This window comes from Hibiscus syriacus, unplaced genomic scaffold (genome assembly GCF_006381635.1).
Source record: "Hibiscus syriacus cultivar Baekdansim isolate YM2019G1 unplaced genomic scaffold, ASM638163v2 tig00116960_pilon, whole genome shotgun sequence".
NCBI lineage: Eukaryota > Viridiplantae > Streptophyta > Magnoliopsida > Malvales > Malvaceae > Hibiscus > Hibiscus syriacus.
The window spans coordinates 938,882-962,848 of NW_024063486.1; the positions used below are offsets into that span (position 1 = coordinate 938,882).

General features: G+C 32.4%; 1 protein-coding gene across 1 annotated transcript; it reads right to left on the reverse strand.

The window, feature by feature from the left end:
* Positions 1-4,009: 4,009 nt before the first annotated feature.
* On the reverse strand, positions 4,010-8,967 carry LOC120189873 (probable inactive purple acid phosphatase 27). The gene is made up of 12 exons (XM_039193019.1): positions 8,700-8,967; positions 8,232-8,323; positions 7,950-8,022; positions 7,734-7,856; positions 7,448-7,540; positions 6,961-7,090; positions 6,466-6,547; positions 6,237-6,369; positions 5,837-6,042; positions 5,613-5,738; positions 4,733-5,042; positions 4,010-4,375 (listed from the first exon to the last, which is right to left on the reverse strand). Exons 1-12 carry the CDS (start codon positions 8,871-8,873, stop codon positions 4,070-4,072), a joined length of 1,848 nt encoding a protein of 615 aa, XP_039048950.1. The 5' UTR covers positions 8,874-8,967; the 3' UTR covers positions 4,010-4,069.
* Between the last annotated feature and the right edge of the window lie 15,000 nt (positions 8,968-23,967).

Here is a 23,967-nt window from a genome sequence, read left to right on the forward strand (position 1 = left end):
CCTTTCCTTTCTCTCGGCAAAATTTTTTTCTTTCTTTTGCTTCTACCCTAAACCCCCATATCCAATATATAACTCACTTTGAGTGTTGGTGAGCTGCAATAAATTTGAGCGTTGAAGCATCAATAATTGTTGCATGCAACAGTTGAATTAATGTTGTAATAATGCAGCTATGATAGATGCATGATAGGAGCAGACGCACCAGCGGCAGGGGAATCACGCATGCATAAGGGAGAAACAGCGGCAGGGGAATCACGCATGCATAAGGGAGCAACAACAGCAATCATGCAGAGGCCAGGAGTGAACGTTGGTCGTCGGGACTGCATGGCGACATATAGGTCGCGGGGCGTGCATGGAGACCTGGTAGGTCGCTGGGCGTGCATGGCTACCTAACCCATCTCACCACAGCTCGTGGGGATGGTATGGCGACCTACACCAGCTCACCACAGCTCGCGAGGACGGCATGGCGACCCACGTTGGGAATGTAGAGATCACCCTATCTCAGCAATTAATCTGGCGAGAGTATTATCTCGTGAAAAAAAAATTCGAATGCATTATCTCGTTGATTTTGCCTAGATAACATGAATGACGACTTAAAGCGGTTGCGGCCGCAATAAACAACAAAATCAAGAAAATAAAAAAATTGATTTGAATTGAGTTATGATTTTGTTTGGTTTGAGTTTTTTCATCCTAGATAACATGAATGACAGCTTAAAGCGGTTGCGGTCGCAATAAACAACGAAATCAACAAAATTAAAAAATTGGTCTGAATTGAGTTATGATTTTGTTTGGTTCGAGTTTTTCATTTTGTGATTAAGTATCGATCAATTTTAAAATATAATTATACAATTCGATTTAGTTTCAATTTTTTCATATGGAAACTATTTGTTCTAAATCAAACTGAATTAAAAATAAAAGAAAATAATTATTTACAACAAATTTATTTTGTATTTATTATAAGATAACTTAAATAAATAAAATATTAAAAGTAATAATTTTTTATAGATTCAAAGTTATATATATGCAATTTTAAGTTTTAAATTTGTTCTTTTATGTTGAGTTTGAAAAATGGTGAACGGTCGAAAACCGTAAAACTTAATCAAATCGAAAACCGCAGTTTTTACATCATCGGTTTCGATTTCAATTTTTAAAATCCGTAAAGTACGATTTGATTCATATTTTATTGAAAAATCAAACTGAACCGAATCAAATACATCCTTAATTAGGATTAGAGAAATATGATAGTTTTAGGAGAAAATAAAATTTTATGGCACTTTTTGTACGAAGATAGTGAGAAAATATATTTTTTGAAATTTCAGAGCTCAATTTAAAATCAATTTCTTAATTAATCAAATCACTAAATTAACAGAAACTAATATCTCTATCACTAAAATAACGCATACTAATAATGTAAGTGATCACTATTTTAGTCTGTGATGAAAATAAAACATATAAAAAAAACAAAAGTAACTACTTATATAGCTTACTAAAAAAATTATTATAATTTACATTTTTTTTAATATTTTAATAATTTTATATTTGATTTATATGTACACGTGTAACATGAAAATGTGAAGTTTCTATTATCTTTTCTATTTTTTTTGTTTTAAAAAAATATGATATTCTTTTATTTGTATTCTTTCTCTGTCTTTTAAGTATTAATTCATTAAACAATCATTTTTTTCTTTTTATATTTTTTTATTAATAAAGTATAGTTTTCTTTGGTTTTAAGGTTTCCATACCTTGAGTATTCATTTATTAATCAGTAATTCATCACATTTTTAAGATTAAAATATAGTCAAAAAGTTTTAAAATATGAATTAAAACATAAATATAATACCAACAGGTTGGTTCAAGTAATAAGCAAATTGATATCGCATAAGTGTGTGATTCAAGTAATAAGCAAATTGATATCACATTTTCGTAAATTGTTTTTCATATTTTACGATACATTAATTTCTAATTAACTTTTAAATATCTGACAAGAAATGTTTTTTTAATAGGGGTGATTAAATTTGACTCGAAAAATTATTTTTTGACTCGATTTGATTAAAAAAACCCGTACGACTAAAAAATATTCTAATTCAAATCGAGTTATAAAATGAAATTCAAATAACTAAACTTTTTTAGTAATTAGTTAATTAGTTTTTAAATTCGAGTCAAATCTCTGAACTCTGCATGATATATGTATATTGCACATGAAAAAATATGAAGAAATTTATTTGTATATTGTATATGATTATAGAAAACAATTTAAATTGAAATCAAATTGTACCATAACATTATAAATATTGATAAGTAAATTTACACATAAACTCGAACAACTCAACTCAAATTTCATAAACTCGACTCGAAATTTTTTTAAATAAAATTTTAATTATAAAACAAATTTCATAAACACGATTCAAAATTTATTTACTCAACTCAATCTGATCGAATATTCACTCTTATCAATCATGGACAAATATGTATTTTATCATTAAAAGGGGTTTGATTGTCTTAGTAAAAAGTATTGGAACGAAATATATGATAAAAAAAAGATATGCCACTTCAAAAACAAAAAGTACATACACTAACTTATTTTATAACTCAAAACCAGATTCTTATTTAACACGTTGATAATATAATGAATTTATTTACATTAATTTTGTATAAATAAAAAGGTTTACTATAAAAAATTTCGAATTGTATCTCTTTTTTCATTTAAGTGTCTAAATTTCTTTCGGTCAATCAATGTGTCTAACATTACAAACATTATTATTTTAAGTGTCTCGACCCTAGCGGCCGTAAATTTTTTTTGTCAAATAACACGTATCTCATTTATATAATTTTGAAAAACTTATTTAAAGCAAAAAACTAAATCATATTTTCCTTTAAAACACCTCAAGGTTTTCTTAAATCTTAAAAAAAAAACCCAAAACTTTGAAATTTATAATCTCTATGTTCACGTCAGTCGTCATTGTCGTTGACCGAACCTCCACTAAAACCTCCACCCAACGACTCAAAACCCATAGTTGAACAAAACCTGACATCCTCGATGAACCCAATAAACCCCAAAACTTTCATCTAATCACTACACCCGCACAAGCTGACGGCAAGCGCAATGGTAAGGGAGATGATGACTGACAAGGGAGATGACAAGAGTAAATTATGTATTTAGTCACCTAACTATATTAACCGACTTTTTTAATGTCTGATCGATTTATTTAAAATTTGTAATGTTAAATATTTATATTAACCGAAAATATTTATCCACTAAAAAAATTATAGTTTGGAAATTTTTTATATTAAGCCAAATAAAACAATAAGAAGATTTAAGTGTACACAGTATGATTCTACAACATGTTCATCTTTTATAGATGGTAAAAATATGATTTTTAAGATTAATAACTAATTAAATAATGATTTGAAACTCTTACTTTTGTAATATTTTTTAGTATATTTTAATTACTTACACTAGTTACGTAAATAAAATATTATATTAAATATTAAAAACAATGGTAAACTACATATTTAGTCATCCAACTATCACTTTGATTTCATTTTGGTCATCTAACTATTTTTTTCAAAATCATAACTAACGTTACATTTTTATTTCATTTTGGTCACCTTTCATTAAATATTAACAGTGATGCTAATATATCAACATAAGGTAATGCTATGTCATTATTGAAAAAATAAAAAAAAATACTACATCAACACTTATATTGATTTTTTAAATGTGTGACCAAAATAAAATCCAAATATAACGTTAGCAAAATAGTTGAGTAACTAAAACAAAACTAAAGTAATAATTGTGTGACTAAATACGTAGTTTACCTTAAAATCATTTACATGCATATATTCACGTGAAATATAGAAGTAGAAAACTAGTAATATTAAATATATTATTTATTTTTTCAGTACAAGTAAAAAAAAATCTTAATTCAAACAACCATCTGTTGAACCACAATAACAGGAGGTAACACTAGGTTTACATAAGGAAAAAACCTCCAAATTCCTCCCAAGTTGTTTCACTATCAAAACACACTTGGACTATCCTCCTGATAAAAGACACAAAATGATGATTTGTTCAAGTTGCCAATGTTTTCGGTTCACAGCTATCATGAACACAAGCCAAGACATCCTTGTAGTCCCTTGAAATGGTGAAGGAATCATAAACCTTTCCGTCGCGGCTCTTCTTATACTCGAATAGCAGGGACGACTGGTTAAATGCCGTCAGCTTGACGAATCCCCAGTCATAATCTCTATAAATACTCCAATGCGGAATAACTTCGCTGAAACCTGAAAGATGGCTCCCTCCACCGCCCATGACAACGTGGATCGTTCCGTTGATAACACCCAAGTAATGGTTTTTTACTTTGTTCATACATTGATTCTGCACAAAGCATATACCACAAAGTTCAGAGAGATTATATGATTGTAGTAAAAATAGTACTAATCTAACTATTCCATACAAAAGGCTACGGTTATGGAGAAAAGAGATAATGCTGACTCGATGACTATCATACGCATCAAGTATTCACTCGGTTGCTTGTGTAGTATGTATGCGAGTGTTTGTTCATGCACAAACGATACTCATTTAGAGACGTAGTACCAATGGTTCGGTTCCAGGGTAGTTGAACAAGGGGGCAGTTCAAATGAGCACCCCTGGTTCATTATTGCATGAGTTATGATGCTGGGATTTAGTTCGAGAGTGCAGATTTGAGAATCTTCTGGCATTCGCAAACCTTACCTGGTAGATCGGGCATGATCTTTCATAGTTATGGACATGGCCATAGAAAGCGATGTCAACCTTGTACTTCTGCCAAAGTCTCTGCAAACTCTCCCTTCCCATAGGCTCTTCGTACGCACCCTCCTGACCGTACCAGTAGTTAGATGAATATCCAAGGACACGGTGAGCAGCAAATATCAACCAAGGCTGCCTGTGTCGATCGGCCGATGCAAGGCATTGGTCAATAAACTTATATTGTTCCGATCCTTCTCTCCAGTCATGTTCACTGTCAGCTATGCAGAAGTGAAATAGGCCATAATCTGCTGAGTACCTGCATTTTCAGAATGTTGCCAAAAATTTTCATTGGACCCATATCTAGCCCTTTTCTATTTGAAATAAAAGTCAGCCAATACATGATCGTGCAAAAATCAAGGATAATTATCATCAAATCTGCGTGTGGTTCCACTAATTAAAGCCAAAGGCAGAAGCTGGTGAGCTACAATATTTCCCCACGGATGGGGAGAAAAACAGACTAAAACAGAGGTTGTGTTCGGAGCTTTGCAAACACCAATGGTGGTAGATATACAAAACAACAATGGTCTCTCTGAAACATCTGTTTAGATAAATCAGGCCATTAATAGTTAATAACAGCTGGTAGATATATAAAACAACTGTTCTTCAGAATCCTTAATCACTGTGTAAATGTTTTATCTTGTTTGATCAGTTTCAAGGATGTTCCTTTAACATTCTACACAGGTATAGTATTGCAATACTTATTTAATCCTTTAGGAAGCTACATCATGTTACTATTTTTACCAAATACGGAATATTCTTATCTTCGTTTCAGCGAAAAGGAGAAAAGCGGTAAGATTTATCGTAGAAGCATTTTCACTATAATTACCAAAACTTTGCCTTGTTCTCAGCTGGATAATAAAACATGGTTTCTGCTGGCACACCACATTCACCACCCGAATCAGGTGTATTGTAGAATGATCCGGAGTTTGGCCAATCCCGTTCATGATTACCACTGCAACACAAATGATAAATTATGTTTCAAATAGCATCTACAAGTTAAGTCTCAAATATAACATGCTAAATGGCCCAAGCAAAGCAAGTATGGAGGACCTTGCAATCATGTATGGAACACTCGATGCTATAGGCTCCACCTGTGCTGTAAATTGGTCCCACTGTGAAATGTATCCATTCGAATAAGTCAAGTCTCCTATGTGGAAAACTATGTCAATGTTGTCTAGGTCCCTAATGAGTTGGTCCGTAGTATTGAGTGCACCAGGCTGATAATTACTATACTCATTTGAACCATCACGCTCTGCCTGTGAGATTTTACTAACTTGTCATATAATGCAAAAATTTCCAAAAATGATAACATAGTTGGCAGTGCACAGAAAATCAAATTTCCGAAAAATCAGACAAAATATGTGGGTTGGTCAATCTATCAAATTTCCTATCTTTTGACAAATCCTACTGCCTTCTCACAAGCACTTCATTATTGGGTTTTCAATATTACCTTACCCATATCACCAAAAATAATGACCCTCTGTAATGAGTTTTGTCCAGGATACGGGGATGATTTAAATGAATACGTTTTGCTCCATACGACTGAACCATTAGATAAGAGATGACCAATCCTGTATGTGTATCTGAAATGCCATCATATGCAACCTCGTAAGTGAGATCATTTAAACTTTCAATTTGTAACATATCTAGATAGGGGAACGGATATTTACGATGCTTACACAAAGTTCGGCCACAAATCTTTCAAGAAACTTGTATGCGTGAAACCTGGATCACGCCAGCCAACTGTACTTGCAGGTGAACCTGTAGATCAATCATCCACTCCATTAAACAATGTATGAAGTGAAATTATTTCGTATCTCATATAGTCAGTTTGTTTATGGTCGAGTCAAGGAAATAAAATCTGTTGCAAGTGAGATAATGAAGAACACATTAATACAGTTTTCAGATAACTAGAAGTAATCAAATTGGAGACTTCATCATTCAAGTTCTTAAACAATTTTGAAGCCATGAAATTAGGACTAGAGTGCTGTTTGTCATTAAATAGCCACTAGCTGAAGAGGAAGAGTTAATGACAGATAGAAAGGAGGAATTACGTCTGACTTACCCATATTTTTTTTATTAATAAAGGAACATCCACATCAAACATGTATATTCAAATTTAAAGCAATATTATTGCAGCACCATAGTCCCATAAAAAGTAAATCCGTTCATACCGCACATGCTATTCCGTTTGAAAGTCACAGTTCCAGCGGGAGATCTAACTCGCAAATCTCCCTTTCTACCCCACTCAACAAACGGGGCTGCTTCATCTATGTCATAGCCACTTGTCCAGGTTACTGTCATCTGTGCAACAAATCAACTATTGCTAGAATACTAATAAAAGGAACAACCAGAGCAAACCAAAATGGAAATTATGTCTTGATGCACAGATTAATTCAATATCACAATACGCTCGCTAAATTGAGTACAATCAAGTAGGCAGAGATATGACATCATCCAGGAACCTTGACTTTCACAACTTAACAGAATTTCATTAGCTTATCATCAATGATACAATAGCAGAATTAGCTAATGCGTACATCTATTTAACTAATAATAATTAATTTTTTTAGGAAATTATGTAAATCTTTTCCCAGATCAGAAAACACAAGAAAAGTTAATACAGGAATCAGAATATAGAAGGCATTAGTTAGAACTTACTTCATCCCAAGACTTCCCTAGAGCAAGGCGTGGATACAAGGGTGCTTTTGGATTTACAAACGATATCGGATCTGATATAGCCACCAAGGTTGGCTGTAATATATTCAAGTACAAAATTAGTTTAACAAGTGGGGAGGGGGGACTTTCCTTGGAAGAAAACTAAGTAAGATAATGAAGAGGCACTAAGCTGAACCAATGATTCAATGTGATGTAAAAAATACATTGCAAAGGTCTAAGGAGGAAGAAAAAGAAATATGAGAATGGAGAGACAATGGACGTGATTTACATCTGATAATCCGCCTGAAAATAAAGCAAATGAGAAATCCGCTCGCTGATTTATAAGCTGGAACCTCAGTGAACCACTGCCTGTCTTTGTATAAAATGGACTTGACTTATTTGCATACTTGTACTGGAACGCCGCAAAAGAAAAGTGTGCAAGTTGAATGAGTTTTCAAGCCATACAATTGTAAAAATCATTAATAAAAAATGGACCCGCATTCACCTTTATTGGAGCTGAACAGATATATGGAAGCTGTTCTTTCCGGTCATTCACTGGTGGTGGACAGGTCGATGGGCTACCATAAACACCACCACAAACTATCTCTAAGTTCTCAAACAAATCAAAATTCACTAACGAAGCTTACGGTGAAATGAAAATGAATAGGATCCTATTAAATACTGCATAAACAATGATGTATCAGTAAACTGAGTTTTCATAAAAACCTCAGTCAAAACAAGCACACTAAGTGGGTTGCAGATGAAATTACGACAAGGTTAACATTACTCGAACTTCGCCGGAGAAAAGACTCCAACCCAGTCATCTGAAGACGGGTTTGGATTCATGAAAATCACAGTTGTCCATTGAGTGTCCTCCCCCTGTGATCAAACAAATCATGAAAATACATAAAAATGTACTCATCATAAACTCAAGAGAAACTAGAACACTATGATTTTAATTTATATATAAGTTACAGACTCACATATATGTATGCTCATACAATTCATTTATATTTTAAGCCATTCTCTCTGTAAATAACCCATAATTTACTATATAAAAAAACATATTTTTATAAAAAATGTAACATCCTTTTAAATAACTCAGATTCCTATTGATTATCATGAACTTAATGAAAAGTTAACTTGAAAGTTCTTAGTATTGAAAACCCAATGAACAAAAGAAAAAAAAAACAAAGAACTTTCCAAGAGTGCTGATAAGTTAACCAAAGAAAGATGAGCATAAAAAAGATTGTACCTTTAAACCAAGAAGAACAGGTTGGGCTGAAATAGCAGCGAATTCATGAAAGGCAATGGTAGCTTTGAGGATATTGATCTTAGCCAACGGTTGATCTCCTCCATTAACGTGAGCCAAACCCAAGTTTAAACTAGCAATGAATAAAACAAAGATCCATAACAAAACCATCTTCATACAAGCAGATCAAAGAATGGAAAGATTCAAAATAATTCTTTTCTGGGAGCTGTTGACTTATGGTTTTCAAGGAGAGATGATTAGCAGTGTGTTTTGAGATTGAATCTGACAAAGAATTCAAAGATCGTTTGTTGGAGTTGTTTCTTGTTCCCTCTTCCAATTGATTTATTGATTGATTTTTTTATAGAGTTTTAAGACACCACGTTTGTCATTTGATAACTAAAATTTGTTGCTTTTCAATACCTTGTCTTTACCAAATTTACAATTTTTCCCTTAAAAATTGATGATAAGATTCTTCTTTTAGGAGGCGTTTGGGATTTCGGTTTATGTAATATACTATTATTTCAGGGAATAAGATTTAAAAGCATTATATTTAACCTATTACTAATAATACAATTAGTATATTAAATATTATTTAAAAAATTAGAATGCATGCCACACTGAAATGCACCCTAATTTTATATATTATTATTTTTAATCTGGAATGAATATAAGATAATATCTATTCAAAGATAACTCTCAACCATTTAACATTGAATGAATATAAGCTAATATCTATTCAAAGATAACTCTCATTCATTTAACATTGAATACACATTCCTTTAGAATTCATGGTGCTCTAACTAGGAACCTCAAATAATAATAACAATTCATTTACCACCCAGATCGTTTGGTTTGTGCTGTAAGGTAAAATTTTTAATTGGTCATTAAATTATATTAAAATAATCCTTTTAAACATTAAACTTTTAAAAGTTACATAATAGACATTAAATTTTAAATTTTATTATAAAATGGATACCACATCTTTAACTATCATTAGAAGTAACATAACATGTTAAATTAATAATAATAAAATCTCATTTGACCCCTTAATTGTAACTAAAATTTTATTTTGACAATTTTCAATATTTCTAAGTAATAATTCTAAAAAATAGTTTTAAATATATATATATAAATTCACTATTCATTTTTAAAATTATAACTTCATGATTTTTTTAATTCGTAAAATTATTTTATCATTAATTTCTAGTTAATTGTGATTATAATTTTAAAATTTATAATTGTGATCCAATAATTTCAATTATTAAAAAATGAAATTATTTTTTACTAAGCAATGTGGTTCAATTATTTAACTTTTTTAATAGTTTTAAATATAATTTTAAAAATATATTTATAATTTCAAAAATAAAATTGTGAAATCCATATATTTAAAAATAAATTTTAAAACTATTACTTAATAACATTAAAAAAATCAAAAACATAATTTTAGTCACAATTAAAGGAGAATATGAGATTTTTTTTATTAATTTAGTATGTCACAATGCCCCTTAACAATAGTTAATTGTTAGTGTTTTTTTAACGAAATTCAAAGTTTAATGCTCGTTTTATAATTTTTAAAAGTTGAATAACCAAAAAGATCATTTTACAATAATTTAATGAGTATTCATAAATTTATATTGTTGTACATCGGTGTGTGGCATTCATCGTAGACTCATCCATAAAAATAAAATTATATGTCAATAATCTCTAGTGATAAGATACTTAAACTCAACTTAATGAGTAAAGAATAGAGAAGATAAGAGAGAAGAGGCTCTCTAAACCTTGTTAATGAAAACACTATATCTCAAGTATTTACAATCATGCCTTACTTATAGCTACATGAGAACTCAACCTAACTACAAAAGAATAACAGAAACCTTCATAACAGAAAACTTAGCAAACTCATCCTAACCAAATCATAACTGATTGTATAATATAAACCTATTACATTCATCAATATTCTGTACATTCTCACATACTCTCAATATTCCCTATGCTTTCCAAACTTCTAAACAACAGTTTGAGAACCAACATTTCCCATGCTTTCCAAACTTCTAAACAACAACTGTGTGACTATAAGTTTTTGACGATGTTTCACAAACATAGGTGCTGAGAGTGGCTTTGTCAGCACATCAGCCACTTGTTCATAAGTTGGAACTTCATGCATCTGCAACTTACCAGCAACAACCATCTCACGAACAAAAAATAGATCAAACTCAACATGCTTGAACTTTGAATGAAGCACAGGATTAGCACAAACATCTACACGTGTCACTTAACGACCAAATTTATCGACTGTTATAGTCAAAACACCTAAAAATGTAACGTTTGAAATGTTAGTTAATTTTAGGTATACTTTGAATACTTATTTTTGCATTAAGCTTATGACTAAAGATAAATTTTAAGTATTTCATTTTAGCAGTTGGTATTCGGAAGAGGAGTAAAGACATGAAATTGATTCTATTTTGAGTATTAATTTAATTAAATCATAGCGTTTAACATATTTAACAAAACAATGTTGATTGTAAAATTTTATTTTAGACTTTAATTTTACTAAATTTTCTTCGTTTAACAGAAATTACTCAATTGTTAGATTTTAGACTAAAACTACTTGCGATTAATGGGATATCAAAGTGAAACTTTATGGATAGAATTTGAAGACATGTAAATAGAAATGTTGTTCTCTTTGATCATTTTAATTCTGACAAAATATGTGATGATCCTCCTATTATTAGATAGGGCGAGGTAGACATTGTTATCACATTCACTACTGTTAAAGTTTAAGAATATTATGACTTCCTATGGAAGAACTACATCCTGAATAGATTATCGGATACACTATATGAACTGTATAGTATCTATAAGATAGTTAAATAATTATGGATGATATTATACAATAAATACAAAAGCGAAGATGTTAGCGCTAAGAAATTCTTAATGACCAAGTTCTTAATGATACCACAAACGAAGGAATGAAATAAATAATTTATTAACATCATTGATTGTATCACAAAGTATTTTTATGTATATTTGCTTATGAGCAAAAATGAAACTATGGAGAAATTTATTCTTTATAAAAAAAATTAAAAACCATTTATTATTTATAAAAAGAAGTAAAAACCAACTTACTAAAAATATTAAGATGACGAGAAGTAATTGTAGTGGAGAATACGTTGAATCATTTGGTTTATATTGTGTGCAACATGATATTATTCATGAAGTAATACTACTATACTCTCCTCAATTGAATAGAGTAGCAGTATGAAAAGTCAAACTTTAAAGGAAATGTACGCACTACTTTTTTACCCAATGAATGAAAACAAATATGGTTACGTACTTTTACAAAGGTTGTGAGTCGTCACCCATCGTTTAGGTATGATCGGGTGACCAAAAAATTATAATTATGCAAAAATCAAGATTGATTTCGGGGGCACAGTTACATATGAGGAACGATTAACACCCTTATAACGCAGGTAAAAACAATGCTTATTTGATCACACAATATTTTTGTTTAGACTTATGAATGCAATGAATGTATTTTTAGATTAACACATAATTTTAACTTTCTCATATATAATCTCAGATTCCCTAACAACTAAGAGGACCTAAAATTATAGCCGAGAACCTAGAAAATTCATGTATTAATCTATATTAAAAATTTTGGGGTGAGATCTATTATGGGCAATTTTGAATATTTTTGAACGTCTAGAAAAATATATGTAATCACCAATTTTTGTACCCCAAATATATTAATAAAAAAGGAAAGAGAAGTCAAACAAAGTCATACCTGCTGCCTGCATCCACCTTAACCGCCGACCACACACACCACTAACCCACCAGCAGTAGCTCACCCCTCTGCTGCAACATAGCAATGTCAACTGCACCAAGCAAAGGATATTTTTATTCATTTTAAATTTGTAAAAGGGTAAATATAAAACCCAAGGGTCATTGATTATAAAAAGGGGACGACTTTCCATTCGAAAAATCAATAAAAAAGTTCAAATGTTTTCTTATTGCTGGTATTTTTTTATTAGCTTTCGAAAATACAAAAAAGAGGAAAGAATAGTACCTTACGATTGGTCGTAGCCCCGCCAGCGTTTGGAGAGTCAATTCGCAGATCCGAACGGTGATGAGGAACTTCTCAAGGAGGGGAGCAACATACAAAAATTTGAGCCTGATCCAACGGCGAACGATGGAGATCTGGGCGGTGGAAGCCGAGGGGTTCTTGGCTTATTTTACAGTATTAGGTGACCTTTTTTTCATAAAATCGAGCCCGAATCTGTGACCACCGCGTCGAGATGAGTCTCTCGGTAAATTTTGGTGGCCAACAACCACCGTAGATGGCAGTAGTGGTCGGGACCGACGAGCGACCAAAATTTTAGAGAGAGAAACCCTCTCTCTCTCTAAACAATTAAAAAATAGAAAAAAATGAAATGTTTAAAAAAGAAAAAAAGTTTGTATTATAAAACAATTTCAGGGGAAATCACGTTTTAGTTCCCCAACAGTTTGCCGTGATTTTACAAAATGGTCACTGGAAGGGACTGTTTAATTAATTTTCCATTTTCTGTTTGTGCTTTAAAATTTTTGGCATAATTTCAGTTTAATTCCCCACTTTTACCGTGTTTTTACACTTTAGTCATGTGTAGTGACCTTTTAATTTTTTTGAAACTTTATGGACAGATTTTACAATTCTGTCTTTTTTTGTGCATATGTTGTTACTTTTTGAGTTATTATCGTTTTTAGTCCCCCAAACTTTGTCATGTTTTTACATTTTGGTCACTAGACCTTTCGTTTCTAATTTATTGTAATTTTATCATTCTGTTTTGTTTTATTTTAATTTAGTTACTGTTAGTTTCTGATTTAGCTAATATTATTTTAATTTTTGCATTTTGGTCACTATTTATTTCCTATTTAACTACTATTTTTTTTTATTTTTGTGCATTTCACTAAATGTTATTTTATTCTATGTAATTAGGTCCTCATATTTTATGTTTAATTTATTTTTTATTTTATGATTGTTTTTGTTTGTTTTTATTTGTTTATTGTTTTAAATTTTTAATTAATTTTTTATTAATTGTTTTGATTATTTCATAGTTTAAATTCTAGATTTAGTTTTTAAATTAGATTCATATTCGTATCAAACTTAGAAATTAGGATTTCACATTAGTTTTAATTAGGGAGCAATTCGAGTCACGTTTTCACAATAGATGGCCGATTACTCAAATCGATTGCTCGACTTTTAAAATTTATTAATAATTAATATTTTATAAAAATACTTTAGGTTTAATAATTTAGATAAAAAATTAGCTTTTAAATTAGTCCTCAAGTTTAGAAATTATTGATTTAGGTCCCCAAACTTTTAGTCTCTTGTAACTCGATATTTTAGTCCTTTGACTTTTTAGTCCCCAACTTTGATTAATGTTTTAATTTTGACATAATTAAATAGGTTAAATACGAGTTGACCCTCACCTAAATACTTGAGGGACCATCTCGGTTATTCGATTCAATAACTAATTTAAAAATCAAATAGGGTTATAGCCCACAATTTTAGGTTTAAGGTTCTAGGTTCCTTTAATTTCATAATTTGACATTTTAAGCTAGAAAAAGCCTTAATTACTTTTAGTTTAATTAGGATAAATAAAATTTGTTTGACCACATTTTATTTTTAACCCTAAGGCAATGTTCACTTATTAGGGAATTAATAGTATATCTTTCGCAAGTATACTTAGGGGGTGACTACTAGTGATTCTCGAAATAAGTCGACATCATTTTCAAAACCGCATCATGATTTTTAAAATTAAGGCAATGTTCGATTATTAGGCACAATAATTGATCTCCGAGTTTATGATATGGGCGAATGCTATCGACCTTAATAAACAAATACCATTTTCAACTTTTTGTATCCATAATGATTTTTAAATCAAGTAGAGATTGAACTCAAAATTTCTGATTTTAAATATAGGGTAACCAACTAGGTACCAATTTTTGGGCGCTTGTGGGGGTGCTAATCATTCCCCACGTGTAATTAACTCTTGAACCCGATTTCTGGATTTTCGCAGACCTTAAAACTTGGTATTTTTATAAAAATAAAATGTTTTATTAAAATCACCATGTTTTTACGGTGTCCTAATCGCACCTTAAATGATTGGTGGCGACTCCTCACATTTCAAAATTCTTTTCAAAAGAGAAAACCCCCGAGTCAGTATCAGTATTTCCCCACCCGGGCAAAAAACGGTGTCGATAGCTTGGCGATTCAACTGAGGACATTTTGTTTTTTTTAAAAACACAAATTAAGAGTCGAGTCACGAGTTAGTTACCCTATATTTATGAATCTAGAAATTACTAGTTCGATCTTGTTTAATTTACGGTTCATTATATTATTTCAAAAGAAAAAAATAGATTTTCTCTCTGATTAATGCTTACACTTATGTAAATATTTAGGACTGTTGCTTATCATAAATCTAAACCCGAGCTCTAACCTATTTTACTTAAGTAGGGAGAAATGTCACACCTCACGAGGAGCATTGGGCTTCCTTGTGTGGGTCTGATAAAGTATCTTTGGAAAGCATCTTAAGTTGCCTATCCGAATATCATATATGAGGTACGCTTTTAGTGGTGTGATCCCCTGAGCCGAATCCGATTCCCAAGTCTATAATGGGCCAGAATCGGAGTCAACCTTAGCGGTTGTAAAGATGGCTCGGGAACCTTTGCTAGAACCTACCTTGTATAGAGAATTTAGTAAACCTACCCCGCTAGAGCCATGTGGATAACCCAGGAGAACTAGAACACATGCGGTTAGGATTATTAAGTTTCTTTGTATGCCTTTTTTCAGTCTCAAATTTGAGTTGAATTTATTTATTGTTGCTAAGATTACATTTCTTTGACTAATTATTTCAACTGACCTGATTCTTTTTGTCTTGTTTCTACTAACATTGATTTCCTTTTGTCTAGTTTTGTTTGCATTTTTGCATGAACATTACATAGCATTCAAGGTATTGATCCCTTAAATAACTGATCATTTAGAAGGTTTTTGAAAAACAATGCCCGCAGAAATGCTTTTCACTGGGATCTTTAGAATGTTGAAGATGCTATATATAGATCAAGTAGCGTCAAGAGAGAGTTTACCTACTAAGGAGACAAGCCAAACATCTACCTACTGAGATAACAAGGTGGACTTAAGAAGATTCGACGCTGAAGCCTACAGTTGAAGATCATGAACCAACTCGAAAATATTTCTAAAATTAAAAGATGAAGTAGAAGCTTTGAAGATGATGTAGTACCCAGATGCTCGCAAGAGCTAGGCAACTTACAAATGGACCAGATCTTCACTTCCCTAGTGTACCGAGACATTGTCATTTTTTCAAGAATTGTTCAAGGAACAATTATTTTGGGATCAATTTCTTTTGCATACATTCATTTTGCTTGACACTTGCATTCCTTAATACATTTCCAAATCATGCATTAAAACATTCATTCATTAAAATAATGATAATAAGATAAGGTTTCCGATCGCAGTGAGCCGGTTTCACACTAATTGCAAGAACGTTTATCATCTGCGCGACACAAAGAAAATTCCTAAAGAAATATAGGATAAACTAGCCAGAATTGAGAAAGAACAGAAAGTGATGCAAGAATAAATGAGGAGCAAGTTGGCACAAATTGAAGCTAGTATCGCAAACTCTCAGTTCGATCTACTGAACAATGTGGAAGAAATATTTAGGAGACATTTGACTGCTGGAAAAACCACTGTGGAAGATCCCATACATCCCCCCAGTTTCATACCTGTTCATATTCCTGAGCACACCTCTGCGCATCAAGGAATTCGATCACCAGTCTGCTTCACTGTTGAGAACCCACAATATCAGGCTGTAGCTTCATTCCCCACTGACTGTCCTGCGACTTCTAGGTTGAAACAAAGTGAAAGTTGCACTAATAATGAGGTTCATGACCTAAATAAATTAGCTGAAAATGAAAAGATTATCCAAAGAATGAAAAATATAGATGAGGTGGTAAAATCCAAGAAAACGGTCGAGTCATTCTATGTGTGTGACACTAAAGAGCTAAGCTTAGTCCCCATCTTGGTCATTCCCCACGAGTTTAGGGTACCTAAGTTTGAAAAGTATAATTGTACCAGTTACCCTTTGATCCATTTGAAGATGTTCTGCAGAAAGATAGAGGGGTACTTGAATGATGATGATTTACTGATTCATTACTTCCACGACAATCTTACTTGACTGGCTATGGTGTGGTATAACTACTTGAGCAGAGAGAAAATTAAGTCATGGATTGATTTGGCCAATGTCTTCCTAGAACAATACAAATATGTCAAAGACTTGGCTCCAAATCGTCCAAATCTCCAGAAATTGAAGATGAAAGCTAGTGAAAACTTTAAAGAATATGCTTTGAGATGGAGAAGCATGGTAGCTCAAGTTCAACCTATTATGCTAAAAAAGGAAATGTCGCACATGTTTCATAGCACCCTCCCAGACCCTTTCTTCGAATTGCTGCTTACAGATTCAACAAATGATTTTGAAGATCTTGTGTCAGGTGGGGAACAAGTAGAGTATATGATCACCAAGGGAAATTTTAAGACTGTTTTCGAAATATAACCCACTCAAAAATCAAAAGATAATAAGGTAAATGAATGTCATGTCTGGAGCCCCCACAGCTGTAAAAGAGGGAGGACAACTAGTCGCTCGGATCGACCAAAGAAGATTCCCCGAGTTAGAAAAGCTTTGGAGGTGTTCCAAACACCCATATCAAAATTATTCATGCATCTTATTAAAGGTCAACATATTACTCCGAAATCGATGAAAGTAATGCCGAACCCTTTTGGTCATAGTTATGATAAAGACAATGTCTTTGATTTCCACTTGGGGGCACCTGGGCATTCTGTAGGGAGCTGTGGTCTACTGACAAAAGAAATAGAAATACTCGTCAATAATGGAACATTAACTCAAGAGTTGGTTGAACAATGGACGACAAACTCGAATGGGGCATTAGAGCGCAATATGTAGCATCCGATCGAGTCAAACGCTACTGTATCAGATGAATAATAGGGAATCATAATTATGTAAAAATCATTCCATCCATCATGAAACTTTATGTCATTTGCAGTGTCTTGTTTGAACTTATTTTATCATTTTTCTCAACTTTTTTGTAAGGATATTTAATCAAACTTATGTCGTTTTCCAAGGTCATGAGCAATAAATCAAGTATTAATCTTGCAATTCTTTGAATATTGAATGAATTAAAGGTTTTTACTACTTCATTAATTATGGATGTTTGACAAGTGGCAAGATTAGACCTTCCGTACCCCATCCAAAGCCGAAGGAACCACTACTTGGTTCCTTACCCGAAATAACACATGTTTACTACCAAAAGACCGAACGTTGACATCACTTCCCCAAAACCATAAAGTCATGCCCTTATCCTCCTTGAGGCACCAAAACCTATACTTTTACCTTCCCATACATAAATAACCTTTACATAACATTACCTTTTTCAGAATAATGACTTTAAATTCACACATTTCCCTTCCTAAACACAGAACCAACATTCATTTCCCAACTTCGATTAGTCCTGGGGGCATAACAAGAATCATTCCTACAAGAAAGACAAGATGGAGTGTTACGCATCAAGTTTTTTCATGAGAAATCGAATAATTAGGGAATATTATGAGCAAATGGAAGAAGAAAAAATAAATGCAATTATTGAAATAATTCTATCATGCATTAATTACATTGTTTTCATGTAAATAAAATTAATATTGAATACTCATCCCCTAGGGATACCTTTTTTACAAAGACTTCCATGTATGAGATGATGAACGACTTTGTTTCATTTATCCTTTCATATATATATATATATATATATATATCCCTTGTTATCCCCTTTTGAGTCTATAGTATTTTTTCTTCTGATTCAACTCTAATCAAGGATCACCCTCCACACTAGGGGGAAAAGGTAAAGGACATCTGCTCGCATGAGTGACGATCATCACCCCATATTTCGCTAAAGAAGAAAGTCATGATGAAATAAAGTGAGAAATAACAAGATACCCTGAAGTAGACCAAATACGAAGTACTCGAATATCAAATCGTGTTGACAACAAGGAGAGAAAGAAGAAAAGATATAGAAAAAAAGATATTAAAAGATATTAAAAAACAGAAAAAATAGAAAAGACGAGTGGTTCAAAGATCTAGAATCAATTCTCTAGAAGATCAAAGAACACCAAAACAAAATAAAAAGAGAATAAAAGACATGCGAGAAGATTTAAGTCGAGCAAGACAAGATTGGAGACAACAGAACGAATTGATCAGTGGTTTGTTAACCCTTAAACACTTTTTTAGGCCTATTTATCCCTTTATTTCATAACCGTGAGCCCCGATTTACGTTACGTGTTAGAGTATGCCCAAAGACCAATCATATGATGATTGTAATAATACTTTTATTTACCGATTTTATTGAATAAAGGCATTACCGCTATTATTTTCATTTATATATATGTGTTTAACATAAACTGGAAGATAATAAAGTCCATATAATGACATAACTGTTATTATTAAAAGATCCCTAGTCAAGTATTATTATGGGCATGAACAATAATAATACGCTTAAGACTAACATGTTATTGATTGATGACAACGAGTTGTCGTTGACATAGAGATGTCAGAATTGATACATGATTATATTGTTAGAGAACAATGTATTGGATTGACTAACCATGAGCATATGTCTTGGATTATTATGTGACAGTCATAGCATTTCTCATGCTGATGACTATATGTATGATCATCAGACTTGAGATCAATACTATCCCAACACATATTGTTGTATGTTTTGATGCAGCTAAACAAGATCCGTAACTGGTTGCTCTATAAAGACTGTTATTGAATATATCTCAATATAAGTAGTGGGTGTGTATGATTAAGATATGATTTGTCCTTTCTACATAATAGGAAATATATCACATGCCACTTGATTGAGTAAGACTAGAAACGCATGGCCATGCTCGAATAAGTTGATATGAGATATCATAAACTATTCGTTAATTACAGTCTACTCTAGATATCAAGAAACAATATATAGGCTATACAAGTGTGATTATTCCAAGACTTGTGCCTATTCTAGATATAAAGGACATAAGGATGTAATACATAAAAGAGTTCATCACCAAGATGATATGTAGAATCATATTTTTTTTGTAACTTAGGTAACAATGATATATTGCTAGATGTCACTCATTGTATGTATTATTAGAATTGTTCTAATAATTACTGCTAATGTTACAGGAACCTACAAGGTCACACCCTAGGATTAAAACGAGCAAAAATGTACAATTTGTTGTACGTTACTAAAATATATATCTAGAGTTAATTAAATATATGTTTTAATAATCCCGAATATGTAATTTCAATTAATTAAATATAGATTTAATTAATTTGAAATAATAAAATCCCTAATATGATTAGGGTAACTTGGATATAAAAGGATTATTAAATTCCAATTAATTAAATATATATTTAATTAATAATTAATTTGAAATAATAAAACCCTAATATGATTAGGGTAACTTGGCTATAAAAGGGTGTGATAGGTCTAGCAGCCGTTTTAGAACACACACACAAAACCTTCAACTGTTTTTCTCTCAAAATTGTTTTGGGGAAGAAAAATATTGCTCTCAATCGGGTGAACTGAGTAGAGTCCGAGACGTGATTTCGTGGAGGCTTACGATTCAAACCGATCTACACCACCAATATTCACTGTTGTCCTTGCTTTTTTAAGGAACCCGTTGTAAATATTCGCATCCCTTCCTCCCAATTTTAGTTTTTCATACTTGGATCGCTGGTGAGACCGTCGAGTTTTGTTTCCGCTGCGCCATGGGGTTCGCCGACGATCCCAACAGTGGCATCAAAGCCACTTGTATGACCTGAATTTGGGTTAAATTTTTGGTTGATGCGATATGTATGAGATGCATGTTTTAGTTTTATCGATTTCGATAAATATGCTGATATTATTGTTCGAATCGATAACCGCAAAGATTAATATGTTAATTTGTTAATATGTTTTTCAATCGATTTGTTGTTGGATGATCTGTGGGAGTACGATAGTAGATCGCATTTGGAAGTGGAACAATGGTTGTTTCGATACAGAAAACCTTCAGGATTGAAAATCCCAAAAGCACGATTCTGTTGATAATTGTTATCAAATCATGAAGTTTTTCCATGAAACAGAAGTATTGTTTTAAAAAAAATCCCATCGGCCGTACCGCAATGCCCTAAGCGCGCTAGGGGCTCCGCCCCTTGACCCATCATCAACAGTACAAATTGAAGGCCCATATTAATATTTTTAACAAAGGCGTAATAACATGTGTATATATATAATATTTTTTGTTTGCACGGTGTTTGATATGCATGGTTATAGCCCTTGTTCAATTTACAATGGTTTATTTTGAAATACGGTCTGCGAGCCGTGCCTTTCTATATCTCTGTTGCATTTTGCTTCTCATCTTACTCCCTCATATGTAAAACGAGTTTCTTTTAAAATTGTAAACCTATGAAGATTCACAAGGAGCAGAAGAATGGCGAGAAGATGCCTAGAGAATAGTCTTAGGCTTTAGGGTTCTTGGTTCTCCCATTAGCTTGGGATGGGCGACCTTAGTCATTGTTTTGGGCTATAACCATTGTATCTTATTTATTTCTATATTTGTTATGTACGCAATGCATCAAATGATAAAATAAGAATAAATATTGATGAGATCAATAAGGGCCTAATATTAAAACGAAAATGATGAGATAGTTACGCAAATCCCTCTTTATAATCTAAGTTAACTTAACCGTCCAATATTTACCCTCGTTAAGGCTTTGATCGATATTGTGTGGGCTTTGCCAAAACATTGTCATATAAATCTATCTTGGTTAAATGCGAAGAATAAGCAAGTGATATTCACCGGTTGAAATATTGGTAATAACTTAGCTAGGTTATTCTAATAGGATTAGAAACCTAGAGGTTAAATATTTGGATATGTCATGAGATGACTTGAACAAAAGTTGTTCACTAAAATGAGGAGTTACATGAGATGTAACTAGTAAAGTGTTACTTGCCTAAATAATCACTATCCTAAAAGAAAAGCCAAAGCTGATTTAAGAAATTGATGTATTATGGATCCTCACCCACTAGAAAAATTTTCGTTGAATTTTTTTTCGAAATTAAAACAAAGAGGGTTTTTAATTTTGAATAAAATAATGGGAGTAATTTGTAAATAAAGTCCTATTTATAAATTTTAATTCGGTAAATTTACTTACTTTAATATTTCCATTGTTATAGATTTAATGGCAAACAACATTTTATCACTGCGATCACTCCTTGAGAAGGATAAACTTAATGGCATAAACTTCCTTGACTGCTTTCGTAATTTGAGAATTGTTCTCAAATAGGAAAGGAAAGAATATGTCATTGAGGAACCTGTTCATGATGAATCAGTAGCTAATTCTTCAAAAGCTGACAAAGACAAATTCAAGAAACATATAGATAATATGTTAGATGTTGGATGTCTAATGCTTGCCACCATAACTCCTGAGCTTCAGAAGAAACATGAGGACATAGTTGCATATGAGATTATTCAAAATCTCAAAGAAATATATGAAGGGAAAGCACGTCAAGAGAGATATGAGACCTCTAAATCTCTATTTCAATGCAAAATGGCAGAGGGAACTCCTGTAGGAGCTCATGTCATCAAGATGATGGGCGACATCCAAACGTTGGAAAAGCTGGGATTTCCTCTTAAAGATGAGTTGGCTATCGATGTTATCCTGCAATCATTGCCAGATAGCTTTAGCCAATTTGTCCTTAATTTCAACATGAATGAAATTAACAAGACTTTGCCACAGTTACATAGCATGTTACGAACTGCTGAAAGTAACATGAAAAAGGTTGGATCTAAGCCTATTCTGATAGTCCACAAGGACAAAGGAAATTGAAAGAAAAAGGTAGTGGCAAAGTCTAAGGGCAATGGTAAGACCAAACCAAAAGGGAAAAATGCATTGAAACCCAAAGGTGGAGTTAGCAAAGAAGGAAAATGTTTCCATTGCGATAAGACCGGGCACTGGAAGAGAAACTGCCCTGTTTACCTTGAAGTGGTCAAGAAGGCAAACGCAAACAGAACGTTTGTTTCAGGTATTTATGTTACTTCTTGGGTATTAGATACTAGTTGTGGTTCTCATATTTGTACTTCTATACAGGGACTGCAAAAGAGAAAAAATATGGCTAAAGGAGACGTGGACCTACGAGTGGAAAATAGAGCAAGAGTTACTGCATTTTCTATAGGGACATATGTTTTATCTTTTCCTAGTGGACTTGATTTAAATTTAAAGAATTGCTATTATGTGCCTAGTTTGACTGAGAACATTATTTCTATTTCTTGTTTGGACAAGATTGTCTTTGAGATTATTATTAAGAATAATTGTTGTTCTTTTTATCTCGATAGTGTTTTTATGGTTCGACACAATTGGTTAATGGTCTCTATATTTTGGATCAAGATAACACCATTTATAACATAAATACTAAGAGATAAAAAACAAATGACTCGAATCAAACCTATCTTTGGTATTGTAGCTTAGGCCATATAAGTGAGAAACGCATATCAAAACTTCATAAAGATGGATTCTTAGATTCATTTGTTTTTGAACATTATGATGTATGTGAATCTTGCTTGTTGGGAAAAATGACTAAAGCTCCTTTTAATAGTAAAGGTGAGCGAGCAAGTGATTTATTGGGGTTAATACATAGTGATGTATGTGGACCAATGAATATACAAGCCAGAGGTGGATTCCATTACTTCATTACTTTTACCGATGACTTCAGTCGGTATGGGAATATTTATCTTATGCGCCATAAATCTGAAGCCCTTGAAAAGTTAAGGAATTTAAAAATGAAGTACAAAATCAACTAGGAAAGAGTATTAAGGCACTTTGATCAGATCGAGGTGGAGAATACTTAAGCATAGAGTTTGATGAACTTCTAAAAGAATGTGGGATTGTCTCACAGCTTACACCACCTGGTACACCATAGTGGAATAAAGTTTCTGAAAGAAGGAATCGAACACTGTTAGACATGGTTCGATCGATGATGAGTCATAGTGATCTTCTGACTTCTTTTTGGGGACATGTACTTGAAACAATCGCTTTCACACTAAATCGTGTTCCATGTAAATCGGTTCAAAAGACACCATACAAGATATGGACTAGGAAATGTCCCAGTATGTCTTTTATGA

Coding starts and splice junctions, on each gene's coding strand:
- LOC120189873 (XM_039193019.1), bottom strand. CDS start 8,873: ATGAAGATGGTTTTGTTATGGATCTTTGTTTTATTCATTGCTAGTTTA. Junction 7,091..7,447: donor TAGGGAAGTCTTGGGATGAA/GTAAGTTCTAAC, acceptor TTTGTTGCACAG/ATGACAGTAACCTGGACAAG. Junction 6,370..6,465: donor GATTTGTGGCCGAACTTTGT/GTAAGCATCGTA, acceptor ATGGCATTTCAG/ATACACATACAGGATTGGTC.